Source organism: Lepidochelys kempii, chromosome 8 (genome assembly GCF_965140265.1).
Source record: "Lepidochelys kempii isolate rLepKem1 chromosome 8, rLepKem1.hap2, whole genome shotgun sequence".
Taxonomy (NCBI): Eukaryota; Metazoa; Chordata; order Testudines; family Cheloniidae; genus Lepidochelys; species Lepidochelys kempii.
This window is the reverse complement of record NC_133263.1, coordinates 23,405,751-23,420,952: the sequence shown is the minus strand read 5'-3', so window position 1 is coordinate 23,420,952 and position 15,202 is coordinate 23,405,751. Positions and strand designations below refer to the sequence as shown.

At 40.8% G+C, this 15,202-nt stretch overlaps 1 protein-coding gene across 2 annotated transcripts in view; it reads left to right on the top strand.

Moving 5' to 3' along the window:
* Nucleotides 1–15,202, top strand: part of CCNJL (cyclin J like) — a 47,492-nt gene extending 32,290 nt beyond the window's left edge. For both annotated transcript variants that reach the window (XM_073355874.1, XM_073355873.1), the window contains exons 4-6: nucleotides 10,493–10,792; nucleotides 11,615–11,774; nucleotides 12,764–15,202. In XM_073355874.1, coding sequence (XP_073211975.1) covers nucleotides 10,493–10,792; nucleotides 11,615–11,774; nucleotides 12,764–13,202 — 899 coding nt within the window. In that variant the 3' untranslated portion in view covers nucleotides 13,203–15,202. The remainder of the gene's footprint in view (nucleotides 1–10,492; nucleotides 10,793–11,614; nucleotides 11,775–12,763) is intronic.

Genomic DNA, 15,202 nt, shown 5'->3' with positions numbered 1-15,202 from the left:
GATTGTGAGCTAATAAATCTGATGTAATGACTCTTCTTGTTTTCAAATTCAAGTAATTTAAAGTGCAGAGTGGAAGTAAATTGCACCGTGTGCTCAATGAATTGAGAAGCAACGTTGATGGGTCAGGCTGGAATTAGGGTCAGAGAAAACATGTCCATATATAACTTGATACAATCGCTGGGATGTTGTATTGGAAAGTAGCTCAAGTAACTTAATATTACAGAATATTGTTTGCCATAGGCCTTCTGCCTTGATTTCAACTTCCTGCGATGTTATCTACCTGCAATGTGACAGTTTGAAGGGCTGCTTTGTTTAGAATGTTGTTTCAACTCCTCCAGCTAAAGTCCATATTGTAGGTCATAGATTTCTTCTGGTTGCTAATTTGTATTTAACATTCAACTTAGAAACTTGCTAAGGAGCAAAAGTAAAAAGTAGTTCTGAGAGCATTCAAAACAGTCAAAATTTGAACACCACAACTGAACTTAGCTGTCATTGTTTAAATTTAAAGCATGTAATAAATCATCTTGATTAAAGCCAAACAGGACAGAACTTTGTTTTCTTGATACTTTCCAGGTTGTACAGTCATGGATTGTTTTCCAAACTGCAAAAAGCTTTTGAAGACATCTGTGATTGAGTGGAAAGAAGGAGTGATTTAGAATTTATGGAACTGATTGTTAATTTAGCTAGTCCTTAGTTTCACAAGAACACAGAGGTTCTTACAGAGATCCGCCAATGAACTCTTCTGAAATTTCTGTGCCAAGTGCTAGGATAGCTTTAGGTGAGTCATAAAGTCCAGAGGGGGAACTTTAAAAACTGATTCAAAATGATCTCTGAAAGTGAGAGGCTAATGCATGTTTTCTGTGCCCTAATTCACTCTTGAATCTTTGAAAAAAGAACAAAGAGTACTTGTGGCACCTTAAAGACTAACAAATTTATTAGGGCATAAGCTTTCATGGGCTAAAACCCACTTCATTGGATGCAGGCCGTGGAAAATACAGTTGGGAGATATATATAGAGAGAGAGAGACACACACACACACACACACACAACATGAAAACATGGGTGTTGCCATACCAACTCTAAGGAGACTCATCAACTAGGGTGGGCTGTTATCAGCAGGAGAAAAAAACCTTTTGTAGTGATGATCAGGATGGCCCATTTCAAACAGCGGACAAGAAGGTGTGAGTAACAATAGGGGGAAAATTAGCATGGGGAAATAGTTTTTAGTTTGTGTAAGGACTCATCCGTTCCCAGTCTTTAGTCAAGCCTAATTTAATGGTGTCCAGTTTGCAAATTAATTCCTTTGCAGTTTCTCATTGGAGTCTGTTTTTGAAGGTTTTTTTTGTTGAAGGATTGCGACTTTTAGGTCTGTAATTGAGTGTCGAGGGAGGTTGAAGTGTTCTCTGACTGGTTTTTGGATGTTATAATTCTTGACGTCTGATTTGTGTCCATTTATTCTTTTGCGTAGAGACTGTCCAGTTTGGCCAATGTACATGGCAGAGGGGCATTGCTGGCACACCATGGCATATATCACATTGGTAGATGTGCAGGTGCACGAGCCACTGATGATGTGGCTGATGTGATTAGGTTCTATGATGGTGTCCCTTGAATAGATATGTGGACAGAGTTTGCAACGGGCTTTGTTGCAAGGATAGGTTCCTGGGTTCGTGTTTTTTTGTTGTGTGGTTGCTGGTGAGTATTTGCTGGAGTGAGCGTGAGATAGAAGACGTGAATCTGCTATTCCCTCAGTCGGTCTCAGTTCCCACGTGCCTCTCGCGGCGGTGGAGTACAGGAGTCAACGGGAGAGCGCTCGGGTCGATTTATCGTGTCTAGATTCCCGCTGGATTGATCGCTGCCTGCTGATCTGGCGGGTAGTGTAGACATATCCATAGTGTGAGCATCTTGCTGCGTTGAGTGGATTCTAGTGCAGGGGTCGGCAACCTTCTGAGAAGTGGCTTGCCAAGTCTACCTTAAATTAAGGTTTGGCGTGCCAATAATACATTTTACAATTACAGGGGCCGGCAGCCGGAACCCCAGATTGGCAGTGGGCTGAGCGGTCCTGGCCGCTGACGTTGCTCAGCCCGCTGCCGGCCCTGGGTTCCGTTCATCCAGGCCAGCAGCGGCCTGAGCTGGGCCGGCGGCCAGGACCTCTGGATGGCAGGGGCCAGTGGGCTGAGCTGGTGATCTGGGTTTCTGTCCGCTGGCCCCTGCCAGCCAGGGGTCCCGGCCGCCGGCCCGCTCAGCCCGCTGTTGGCCCGCGGTTCTGTTCATCCAGGCTGGCAGTGGGCTGAGTGGGGCCAGGATCCCGGCTGGCAGCAGAGAGCCGCCAAAAATCAGCTCGCATGTGTGCCTTTGGCACATGTGCCATAGGTTGCTGACCCCTGCTGTACAGGGTTGTACAGTATACACAAAACCATGTACAGTTTACTGTACTGTACTTTATGGGCGATTTAAGGGATTTTCAAGGGTAAACTTGACTATATGCAATTTTCACCTTATGCATGACTTTAGAACCTAACCCCCGCATAAGATGCGACTCACCTGTACTGCTCTGTGGCAAAACCTGAAGAAGCTCAGAAATATGGAGGATGTTGTCATTTTCTGAAAGTTAGACAAGGTTTGTTTGTTTTTTTTGTATTTTTTAACACCTAAGGAGTAGAATTAAAAATTGTCATGTCACCTTTTTAATCTGCTCATGAATGACCAAGATGAACAAAGGAAAACATCACCTTGAACAGCAAGATCTTACTGATTTTTATTTTTTTACTTTTAATATTAGACTTAACAATAACAATTAAATTTGTTTAGCATACAGCTCTGGTGTTTAAAGGCTCTACCTGTTAGTTTGAAAAATGGATTGACGGGAAGATTCTACGGGTGTGTAGTAGCACTGATCACTGCGGAAGCATAAAGGAATGATAACCTGCGTGTCACTCATATGTAACCATACATCAAAGCAGTTGGTTTGAATTTGTAGCAAACAAATAATCTGGAGAGAGACTCTTTTTAGTGAATCTGTTTATTGCTGCCTTTGAACTATGTTTAAAATTTTGCAGTGCAGCAGGCATTAATTACTGCATTCTTAACTTCGCACCAGACTAACCCTCTCATTATTCCATTATCTGTTGATTGGTCACATACTGGGAATCAAATATGTGTGACACTGCTTCCTTTCAGGAAAGTGAATGGAGACCTGTCCACACTGCTTTTCGAGTGGCAATGCGCTTTATAACTACTTTTTGAGAAGTAGGTGACTAATTCTGGGGAAAGCCACAGTCCCGTACAGTGATAAATGTAGCCTAAAGAAGTTGAGTGCAGCACAGCCATCCTGGCTCTGTGAAAATGTATACTCTCTCCTAATCCCATAGGAATTTATTTATGTTAATTACTTGGTTACTGTATACTTTTCCTAACCTTTCAATGACCTGATCTTAATGAGGCCCTGCCAGACAGGAAGAAAAAGAAATTCTGCAAAAGCAGGGCAAAGTTGGAGCTGCCTGAGGGCTTTGTGTGTCTTCCCTCTTGTAGCATGTGCATTTTAGCTTTCAAATAACATATCCAAAGAACGGGTTTCAGAGTAGCAGCCGTGTTAGTCTGTATTCGCAAAAATAAAAGGAGTACTTGTGGCACCTTCGAGACTAACAAATTTATTTGAGCATAAGCTTTTGTGAGCTACAGCTCACTTCATTGGATGCATCCAAAGAAGTTTTCTTTCTGAATATCGATCTTCTTTAGCTGCTGAGTTCCCCAGATCATGTTTCTCCACACTTGACTGCAGGCCTTCCACTGAGCCGCTTTCAAACTGTCAGAATAAATGGCCTTTAAATGATTTACGGAGGGGTGGTATAAATTAGGGGCTACTGAAAGCAAAGAACTGGGATTTGGGGCTACTATGTTCTATTCTTGGCTCTGAAGCCTCACTTCATGTGAAAGTCACTATGGTCCTGTCTTAATGGGTCAACAAGGAAAGATATGGCTTCCTTTATGTTAAGATTAGCTTCATAAAATTAGTTTAATATGACTGAAAAGCCCTTTAGGGATGCCTACGCTAGGGAAAAGGCTTTTTTCTTTTTTTCTTTTTTTTTTTTTAAATGGCTAGCTCACTCACCTCTTCCTACAGTAGAGCAGGCCTTAATGCTGATTAAAACAAAGCTAGTATATTTGTAGGTGTTCAAAGAGTTTTGAATCTGAGTACAGCTATTGAACAGTCCATGTTTTATGGGTACTTGAGTGATTACCTATTGCATTGCAGTTTGGCACATTAAATAAGTGTATGTCATTAGATCTTTGCCAGGTAACTCAGAGCTCACTTTTGAGGGTGGGGAGAGAAGTCGGTTGTAAAATGTGTGCATTTGTCTTTGAGACAATCTTGAACAAAGAGGGGAACTTCCACGTGCTAGACATCTTTAAAAATAAGCAACTTATCCAGGTGCCTAAGGTGGATTTAGGAGCCTAATTTTAGTTACCTGTTGGAGATTTTGGCCTCTGAATCTTGTCTGTTCTGAAGTGAAAGCAGGTCTCACTACAATAGACTCATTTCTTGATAAGCTTGCTTGTCCCAATTTTTTTTCCGTGTGTGTGTGTGTGTGTGTAAAATCTAAAATCAAAATTCAAATGGAAACAGTAGGGGAATAAGCTGTATCTCTTCAGTTATTATACTCACAAAATACTGAACATATAACAAAGTTTTATTTTAGCTGTTTCCTCAGGTGAATACCTTGAGCTTTTTGCTATTTTCCTGTACTGACCATTCTGATTCAAAACTTTTGTTGATTGGTTTTCTGACCTACCTTAATGTTCACTCTCCTTGGCCTCTGCTTTTCTTTTAACTTTGTACTCCCACGCTCTCCAGCTATCATGAGTCTGAATCCTAACGTTTCATTAATCCTGTTTTGTTCTAAATCTGTAAATGGATTGTAAATATCTGGGTCTTTTCCCACTCCAGCTATTCGTGTAGCGGAGTGAAGTGGAGAAGTATTGTCTTTTCAGGCTGATGTGGAGGTGATGTTCTCTGGCCCTCAGCACAAAGGATGGAAATCCAAAAACTGATATCTGCAGACGGAGGTCACCACTGTGGAGGGAAAAAGAACTGATGAATAAATGAGTGTTTTGGTTATATCTGCACTCATGCTTTTTATCACATTTCCAAAGGGTGAATGCAAAGGGGTGGCAGATAGCGCTTGTGTAGACTCAAGAGGAAAGGTAGTCTTGTTAAAAGAAGAAAGGCCAGTGGCTCGGGTGCTAGCGTAGCATTTGCGAGACATTCGTTAAGTCCCTGCTGCCGGACTTCGTGTGTGACCTTTAGGCCATGTCTGTGCTGCTACCGCACAGCTATGACAAGGCAGCTGTGCCACAGGAGTGGCAGGGTGTAGGCCAGTGGTGGGCAACCTGCGGCCCACACTGCTTCCCGCAGCTCCCATTGGCCGGGAACGGCAAACCGTGGCCACTGGGAGATGTGGGCGGCTGAGCCTGTGGACAGTCAGTGTAAACAAACTGTCTCGCAGCCCACCAGTGGATTAACCTGACGGGCCGCAGGTTGTCCACCACTGGTGTAGACCCTTCCTACGTCAACAGAAGGGTTGTTCCTATCAATGCAGTTCATCTACTTCTCTGAGAGGCACTACTGCACCTGCACCAAGGATTAGGTCGCCCTAACAACGGCACTCAGGGCACGATTTCTTTTCACAACCCTGAGCAATGTAGTTATGTCAATCTAACTGTTAAGTGTAGGCCAAGTCTTAGTTTCTCTGTGCCTCCATTCCTCATCTGTAAAATGGGTATAGTAGCACTTCCCTGTCACAACAGGGGTGTCTGAAAGGATGAAGACTGCGAGTGCTGAAATACTATCGCAATGGAGGCTATTGGTTAAAACAACAGTGTGTTGACTACCCTGGTCCTCCAGCATTGCTACCACTTGGGTAGCAAAGATAGAAACTTAAAGAAAAATGCTAAATGTGGGTGGCTATAGAGACTTGATGTGCAGCTAGATTCCACACAGCTGGGTTGGACAGAGACAAGCAATGCTTGGAATGGCAGAACAAAGGTCAGAAACTCTGTAGCATTTCTTAATCCACTTGCCCAGAGCACCTCTCCAATTTTATTGTAGGCCTCATACCGCTGCAGGCCATATAGTTATTGAAGTATGTTTCCATTCAACCAAGAAGGTAATATTTATCCACCAGATTGATAGAATGTTTAGAGGAACAATTTGGCTCCGCATTGGGAGTCTCTTCTGACTTCCTTAGCAAGTGCTGCGTATTAAATATAGTATATATAGGGCTATGTGCAAAGAACCCTTTCTCTGTGTGTATCTGTTTTACGCCCTATGAGTTTGAAAACATACTGTATTTAAAAATTTTCCCCCATGGATAGGTATGTAAAAAAATACAAGAATACTAGAAGCACGGGAACTCTCCATTGGAAGGAAAAGCCTAAGTACATGGTATAAGCTTCAACTTGCCAGCTTGTTTCTGGGATCCAGACCTTCCATGTCTAGCTTCAGATAAAGACTTTTTTTTTTCCCCACAGGGAAGTTGTGAAGGATGGAAAGTAGGCCTTTCCAATGGCAGCCTTAACACAGTAGAACATTACAACGAATGTGTATAATTAAAAAAGATTTAGACTTTGATAAACAGTTTTAGTGTTGAAAAATAAGACTTCTGGTGCAGGATGTCAAAGGGAATTCACTTTAATCGCAGCTGACTTGTCCATATTGAGAGAGAATGCATCCATCTGAGTGATTTAGGGCTTCTCTATATACGTTGGGAAAATGTTCATCAGTGTAACTGATGAATTGATCTAATTATATTAAAATTAGATCAAATTAAAATTGATCTAATTATATTGGTGCAAACTTCTGATTTAAATCTTTTCAATTGATTCAGGTTTCCAAGTGTGAACCAGATCTAAATCTAGCAGTGACTAACCTTTATGGTAAATTATTTTAGGACATTTCTCCACTGTAGAGTTAATTCGGATCGTTGGTACCTGGGTTAGCACAGCCTGGGTATGTGAGCAGCCACTCTGCAAAGAAATACCTGAGTTTTGTGTCCTGGCTGTTGCCCAAGCTTTAGGCTATACCCCAAGATGAGCCATCAGCCCTGGCTGAAATGCGAGAGAGGGGGATTTGTGTTTTGAAGGGTAGGGGAATTAAGGATAAAACATGAGTGAGAGCCGGAGGTAACTCTGAAGTGAAAACATACCTTAAAAGTTGGTGTGTAAAAGGGAAATGACAGGGTTTTTAAAAACTTCTTTAGCCACTATGAAAGCCTGAAAGGGTGTGGATTTTTCTTGTTAAAATAAGTAAATTAAATAGGCATTAGTAATTCAGGACTTGTTGGCAGTGAGACTTTGGTGATGCAAGTATTTGTTCTAATCACTAGGCAACACAACTTCAAAAGTACCGCTGAAGCAATTTATACTTTTTAAGGTGTATTCCTTCCCCCCCCCCCACGCAACCCAACATATTGTGTGTGCATATTAAAAAAACAAAAACAAAAAAACACATGGGCATATGGGTAGTGGTGTTGATAGTCTTGGTATCATGGCAGGATTCTTCTGTTTCGAGCAGTTGTTTAAAGCTTTCTGAATATTTGTAATTTTAAGTGTCCACTTGCCCGTTCCAGTGAAATTGGTGATGTTAATCTCTTCATTGCTCCCTTTTTAGTTCTGCTAGGATCTATTCAATCGTTACCATGACGAGGGTGCCTTGCAAGGCATATGACCGAGGTTGAGGAAGGGTGTTATGGTCTTGTCTTTAAGCTTGTAATTTGACCTAACATAGCAGTTGCAGTATTGAGCTTCTCTCATTTAGGTGGCCAGCATTGTAGAAGGGACTAAGAATACTTTGGTACGTACTTGGTTAGAGACCCATGGAGTGTCAATGCTGCTGGAGAAGAAAACTGGAGGGACATATTTGCACTAGAAAGAGCTGAAATTCTGGCTAAAATGATATACAGGCACTCATCTTCAGCACATCATTCATGAAAAGAATGGGTTAAGTGCATGTGTTAGTTGATTTCTTGAAGCAAGTTTTTACTTGACAGTAACATGATTTTCCTGATCAGTCTATCTATATACTGTAGCATGCTCAGAAATTGAGGTGTTTTCCTGTCGCTTTCCATGAGAAATCTGGGAGAATCTGAGTTTTTAAACAAAGAAATTGAATAAATTTATGTCAGTGGTGGCTAAAACCCCAACATTACCAGAAAGGCATTTGTCAATAGACAAGTGACGTGTGTATTTTTAATAAGTTACAGTTTTTATGTGGACTCCATTATATACTCAATCATTAAGAGTACACATTTTAAATTAGACTGTTATTTAAAGCAGTTACATTTTGAGTTAGCACTGTAGCTACTGCCCTGTTCTCGCTATATTTAAATAGCAAATGCTTAAGTTCAAAACAGTTTTTTCCCCAAAAAGATAACTTGCTATAGAAATGGCTTGTTTTTTCTAGTATGCATTTCTATTACCTGAAAAGTTAAATGTCACAGTACATAGTTTAGCAGATTGCTTTGCTTAGATACATGCTTATCTTGGATTTCTGTTCACTTCTGAAACCCCGTGCAGTATGAAACTCTTGAAATAGGAGCAGATTCTCTTTTCATATTGAAATACAGTTTTCCTACAGAATGCATTTGCATCTCCCAAGATGTGCCACCAAGCTTTCTGCTATGTATAAAAATGTTAATGAATTCCAACATCTGCTTCTATAAGATCCTGAACAAATGTTCAATAGATAAATTATGGTTAAGTAGATGCAGTCAATCTAATTCAAGATGGCTGCAAAGATGGGGTTACTTAGTTTTAAGGCAGAAAGCAAATTCTAAATCAGAGAAGTAGATGGATGGTTAAACTCAAGAACAAGTTGTTTAGACCACTTGTTTGTTTTTCGGTTTTAACAAAAAGGCCTTTGGTGTCTTGAGACTTCTCTGGAAGTGTATTAGTGTTTTCTTAATTTATCTGCACTTGTGCTGCAGGGAGCTGCCTTTGTGTATCCAAAGGAAGAACGGAGTTGTGGGTCTTGCTGATATTTGATCTCTGGACCAAATTTTAAATCTCTTGTCTAACAATATCCTAAGGCTTTTGTGATCGGGGGGTTGATGTGTACTCCTTCAGCTACTGATAGCTGTTTGAATACTAGAACAAAAATGTACAGATTTAGCAGAGGGAAGATAGACCTGTATTTGTTCTTGTTCTTTCCCATTTCTCATTGCACTTTGTATCCTCTTATTTTGCATTATACTTTATAGGCTCTTCTTTTTACAAACTTCTTTATGGTGACTGATTTTAGGTGTGGGGGGGTTGTATTTACACATTTACAACCATCTGAGCCTGAGCTGCCCTGCAAAAACTACCCATTGCTGATGACAAGACTCCACACTGGGTAAGCTGAATATGGAATAACATCAGCAAGGGTAAGCAAAGGCCAGTGGTGGTCTGCACTGTTCTAAAAACATGCTTAAAATCGGCTTGGATTTATTTGGATGGATTTTGGGGGGGAGGAATTTTGTGCTGCTTTTTAAAGCACTGGGATTATTTATCTGCGACAATCGAAGTAGCACCAATAGGACCCACCAAGGGTTTTGGGTCCTATTGTGCTAGGTATTTTACTGGGATGCGCTAATTAAAAATCTGTGCAATTTTTTATTTTATAAATTTATATTAATACCACATAGAATAATCTTATAAATGTTCTGTGCTATATGGAAACAAGCTCCTTTTGAGATTCTTGCATGGAAAATATTACTTAATTGCAAATTAACTTCACTTTTCAAATTTTTATATATATGTATTTTTTGGTCTGACTCTGTTCCTAAACCTTGGAATGTGATATAAGTCCTCATGGGGAGGTGGGCTTATCCTTTGGGAGATTCGTTTAGGATTCCAATACCTTTGGCTGGGTCAGTTTCACTAAGTCTTTAAGGAAAGACAACATTGGTGACACAACTTCATAATAGTGCAAGCGTGTACCCATCTCTATAAAGTTTGCTATTGTCCTAAGTTGTATGGGCCTCCTTGGCTTGCATGTATCTAGTGTTGGTATTTGGCATATTAGAGTTGCTCTTAAAGACAAGGAAGCTTATATTGAAATATACCTTATATTCAGATCATGGCAAGACGTCATCAGACCTCACTTCCTGCCTTCTTCCCTTGCCCCAATAAATACTTCTGGAGCTCACAGTTCACCAGTGCACCAGAGCTGCACACCTTTGTCTTGCACAGATAGACCAAATACAGTGTTTGCACAGACCCTGGCAGTTCGCATATACACCACCTGATCAGTTTTGGGTTTAAGTCCACAAAACTCCAGCTAGCCCCACTAGGAGAGCAGGTTCCCCATGCTGCATGATGGATCTGTGAATTCTACATGCTTACTAATGCACAACTAGTGCCAGGATCCTTTGAATCTTGGTGACCTTGGGCTGAGTTTGTTTGTTTTTTGAGTCAATTTTGAAATCCATCTTTAATTTTGTAATTTTTTTTTTAGGCAAATTTGAAGAAAAGGAGGATCGCGTTCCAAAGCTGGAGCAGCTAAATAACTTGGCTTACATGTGCAACGTGAACGTGGTGCTAAACAAAAAAGACCTGCTCAAGATGGAACTGCTACTCTTGGAAAACTTCAACTGGAACCTCTGCCTGCCGACTCCAGCACACTACATTGACTACTACCTCTTCGCTTCTGTTGGTGAGAAGGACCTTCACAATGGCTGGCCCATCACCTCCCTGACCAAAGTCAAAGCTTTCATGGAGAAATATGCTTACTACTTCCTTGATTTCTCAGTGCAAGGTAATCTCTCAGTCCAACTGTGAGAGGTGGAATGTGTAGAGATTTACCCTTGAGTAGTTTTCCAGTGGGCTAATGGCAAAAATCCATAGCAGACAAAGGCTTTTAAAACTGGCACAATGTAGGTGCAATAAAAATACCTGCAAAGAGCAATATCTTTCCTCCATATTGCTACAGACTGCAAATGGTGCATATTATCAAAGGCACTTCTAGGGGAAGAACCCTTCCCCTAGAAGAGTCCTTATGGCCCTCTTTGCAAGCATCTAAAGCAGGTTGGAAATGCCCAGCCCTAGAACTTTTCTGTGATGCCCCTAGTGAGAGTCACTAGAAATGGGGGTTGTGGATTTTAACTTCCTCCCTGAGGGTGAGATGTTTTGGAGAGCTGCTAAAAAGCCAAAGGGGCTCACTGTCTTGGCTGCAGCAAGATTTGAACTAAGGTGTATTTTTGATTCTTGAAAAATTGGGTTAAACTTTAAGTGCCCAACCTTGTTTTAGTTGAGACCCTTCCTAGAAACTTGATTAGGAGTCAGAAAATGCCTTCAACTTGCATGAAATGGAACACATCCAAATGGCTTGCAGGGGATAGACGCCCACAGCAGGGTCATAGTTTGAAATGTTTCATCCTGATTTGTGGAGGCTTTGACTGGGCACAAAATGCCACTCTTCAGCCTGTGTATCAAATATGAAGACTTAACTGTTCACCTCTGTGGGCATTTGGCCTATAGGTTTAACTTGGTCCACCTTGCTGCATGTGCACAGAGTGAATGGAACTCGGAGTGAATGGTGATCGGTCAAAGCGTAATATTATTTTTAAAATTTCTTTAGATTATGCTTTCCTCAACTTTCGACCATCTCTGATTGCTGCTGCTTGTGTGTGCGCCTCACGCATCTGTATGCAGATTTCTCCCTCCTGGACCACACAGCTCCAGCTGCTAACGTGTTATTCCTGGGAGCATCTTGCCCAGTGTATCGAAATGATGCTAATGTAAGACTGCTGGACCAATGTAACCTATTCCTCAAACTCTTAATAGACTTTCTATTACTCTCCAAAAAAGTAGAGATGAAAAGACTCCAAATGGCATTTAGTGTAATAGTAATTAAGATCACATGAGATTAGTACATCTCAACGCATATCAGCAAAATTGGGGATTGGGGCAATCTTCCTAAATATTGGTGCAGTGGTAGCACATGAATCCATTGAATCAACCAGAATGGTAATCAATTCATGCAACTGGGTGGGTAGGCTGCACAAAATTTGACTTCCGTTATAGCTTCTGTGTAAGTAGCTATCCATCCTTTGCGAGGTTACAGCAATACTTCATACACTAAGAAGCGTTATAAAGTGATAGCAATATTCCCCTTCCAGTAAAGACATTCCAGAACTATTCACTTTCTCTGTCTGTCTCACTCACTCACTAACTACCCCCAGGAGAGGATGTTGCTTGTCCTGTTGTGATAGGCTGGACCGCCGTCATGATCTATGTGGACGCAGGCAAGTCCTGCTAGCAGAGACTGAAAAGGATTCCCTTATTGGTACTCTGCATTTATGGGGTCTTGATGCACAATATCAAGCTGCACGTTTTAATAACTGCACGTTTTAAATAATAGCTGCACGTTTTAAAAGATCTCTCCACGCTATAGACCAAATGTACCAAAATGCCCACTGAATGTTTTAATGGTGCAGAATGGTCGTTAGTAGATAGAAATGGTAAGTCTAGTCAAAGTGCCGACAGGGGAAATATGAACATTAATGAGCACAGGAAGTTCTTTTTATCTCTGACCTCTGCAGGCTAATAAGCACCCAAATCCTATGCCCATTAGGGTCAATGGGAAAACTTTGTACTGACTATGTAGGAACAGGCTGGCAAGGGGAAAATTGAAAATCAATTTGTAGAAACTCCTCAGATATTTACACCCATTCTGATAGCTTGCATTTGCTTGACAACGCTATGCTTTAATTTTTGTTTTCTCTAGATATTATGAGAATGATGTCAAAGAAGCCAGCAACTTGAAAAAACAAGTAACCTTGCAGCAGCAAGTAGTGGGAAGTGTGAACCAACAAACCACAACTCAGGTCCTGTTTCAGCAATCTAGTTATCCCCCACTAGCCCAGCACTCAACTACCCTTTCACAGTTCCAGTCTCCAGTGCAGGATTTGTGCTCTGCTTACCGTGACTCCTTGCAGGCCCACAGGCCCAGCAGCCTACTCTCTGAGAGTGCTAGCACCTCACTACATTCTTACTCTGCTCTGCAGGCCAGCCTTCAACCTTCTGTGCAAACTCTGCCCATCCAAGGACCTATCACGATGCAGGTAGCTATAGCAACAGAACCTAGACACTGCATCTCCATGGCCTATGGCAGCAGCTATTTCAGTGGACATCACTCCTACACAGCCAGGTGTTTTGACAGATGACTGTCTAGAAAAATGGTGACGTGAGTAAAGTCTGAACAAAGGGCCCCATGGGATAAGACCCAAATGTATATCTGCAGCGAAAGGAACAGGAACACAAAGGAACAGAATCTTTACAACTACTTGATTCTGAAGACGTTTGCTCTTGAGACCCTTTTCAATGTAGGTGCCATTCCTGCAAGGATTGGGGTGTTGTCTTTTAATAAGACTGAGAGAAACAGCAATGCAATAACATACATCACTTTAGGTTGTCACTTTGAAAAGCATCTTGTGTAAGAAGTTATACCCTATGGGGCTTACTAGCTTAGCCTTCTGTACAGCAGGCTCCAATTAATCACAAATGCTAACACTTGTGATTTTAAAGGGTTATTTTGAGCAGGAATGCCTGGAGGGACTTCTCAAATAACATTCTTGTGGGAGGTTATTGTTGAAAGTGGCGTCTATCCAAAGGTCTCTCTGACAGTTTATTCCACTGGAAACTACCACTAAAAATGATGCTATAGAAGCTTCTTGATGCTATCTGGATGAACAATCCCAGTCTGTGCAAAATCTGTGTAAAATGTTGTTTTCCCTTTCCTTGACCTGGAGTGAAAGCAACCCGGATGACCATCAAATCCTCTTTGCCTTAAAAGTCCTCTTGGATTTGGGTGCTGTGCCACTGAACAAAACCTCTCTGCCTTCATGTAAAAAAACCTCAATCTTAAATCACCTTTAGGATTTTTAAGATGCTGCTGCCTTATGTGACTGGATATAATTTGTTTAGTAAAATTGTTTACAAGCTACATCAGGGATCTAATGTTACTTGAAGAAAACCCCTTGGAAGAAAATTCTTATATATACACTGAAGGGGTTCACTGCCTTCAGTTTAGTATTTTTGGGGATTAATGTATTGTGGTCAAAGTGAAGTTTAGGACTGAAGAACTTGTACTAATGAAGAGGAGGTGGAGAAGGGGAACCAGTTAATTCTACCATGGAAATTAGGAATGGTTATGCCTTTATTCTAAGACTGCAATGTTAGGCTATACAGAACTTTGGTCTTTAAGCATCTTGGAGCATTCTAGCAAAACTGAGTTAAGGGTACTAGTAATTTAACTGAAATGAGTATACCTGCTACCATGTATCCAAAGGGTTATGTTTTTAAAATCATTTTGAGCTGGAACTTCCTGTGTTTGGTCAAAAATTCTATGTAGGATTTGTGTGGTAATGTAGATAGTTACAAGTAACATGGAGACTTCTACTTGGGTGTAGAACATTCACTTGATAGGCAACCACCATTCTGTAGTTGCTGAAAGCCAGTATTCTTTTTTAAAGGTTCTCAGGACAGCAGTATAGACAATGTGCAATATGCTTTTACTCTGATCTGTGGCAAATGCTGTTTTTTTTAAATATCACGTTAGACAGTGCTGTTTAAGTTATATTTTTAGAGAATGTAGTTTTTAAGGGATGTGTTGGGGGGTGGAGGGCAAATCTCTCTCAAAAATAACCTGTCTGCTAACATTTGTTTTAACGATGAGGGTCTCCTTAAAAATATTGCATACTATAATTTTGAGTCACACAGTAAGATGACCGTGTCCTTAGCAGAACAGGCTAGGAAAGTTTAAAATCTATTTCATTTTTAAAATTATTTTTTTTAAGTTACAAATCCTAACAAAACTGAAGAGGTAATGCCTTACAGAAATTAGTTTAGCAACTTAAAGAATTTAGTTCACTCTTTTTTTATTCTGTTTGTGTATTTATATGGAACTTTTTTCCACAAGGTTTTAGCGTATCTTAATGACTGTTATAGTCGGCCATTCAGCAGACTGTAAAGAACCTCTTAAACATGCAGGGAATATTTTGGTACTAGGGCATTTCTGACTGTGGAATCCATGTGTTTTTTTTGTAACCTCTCTAGAACAGGTCATATGAAGTCTTGTGTTTGACAGTCTGCAGTCACTCTTTAGTGACCATTTCCACTGCTAGCTTGATGAAGATTGTTCAATAAACAAAAGACCTGTATCTGA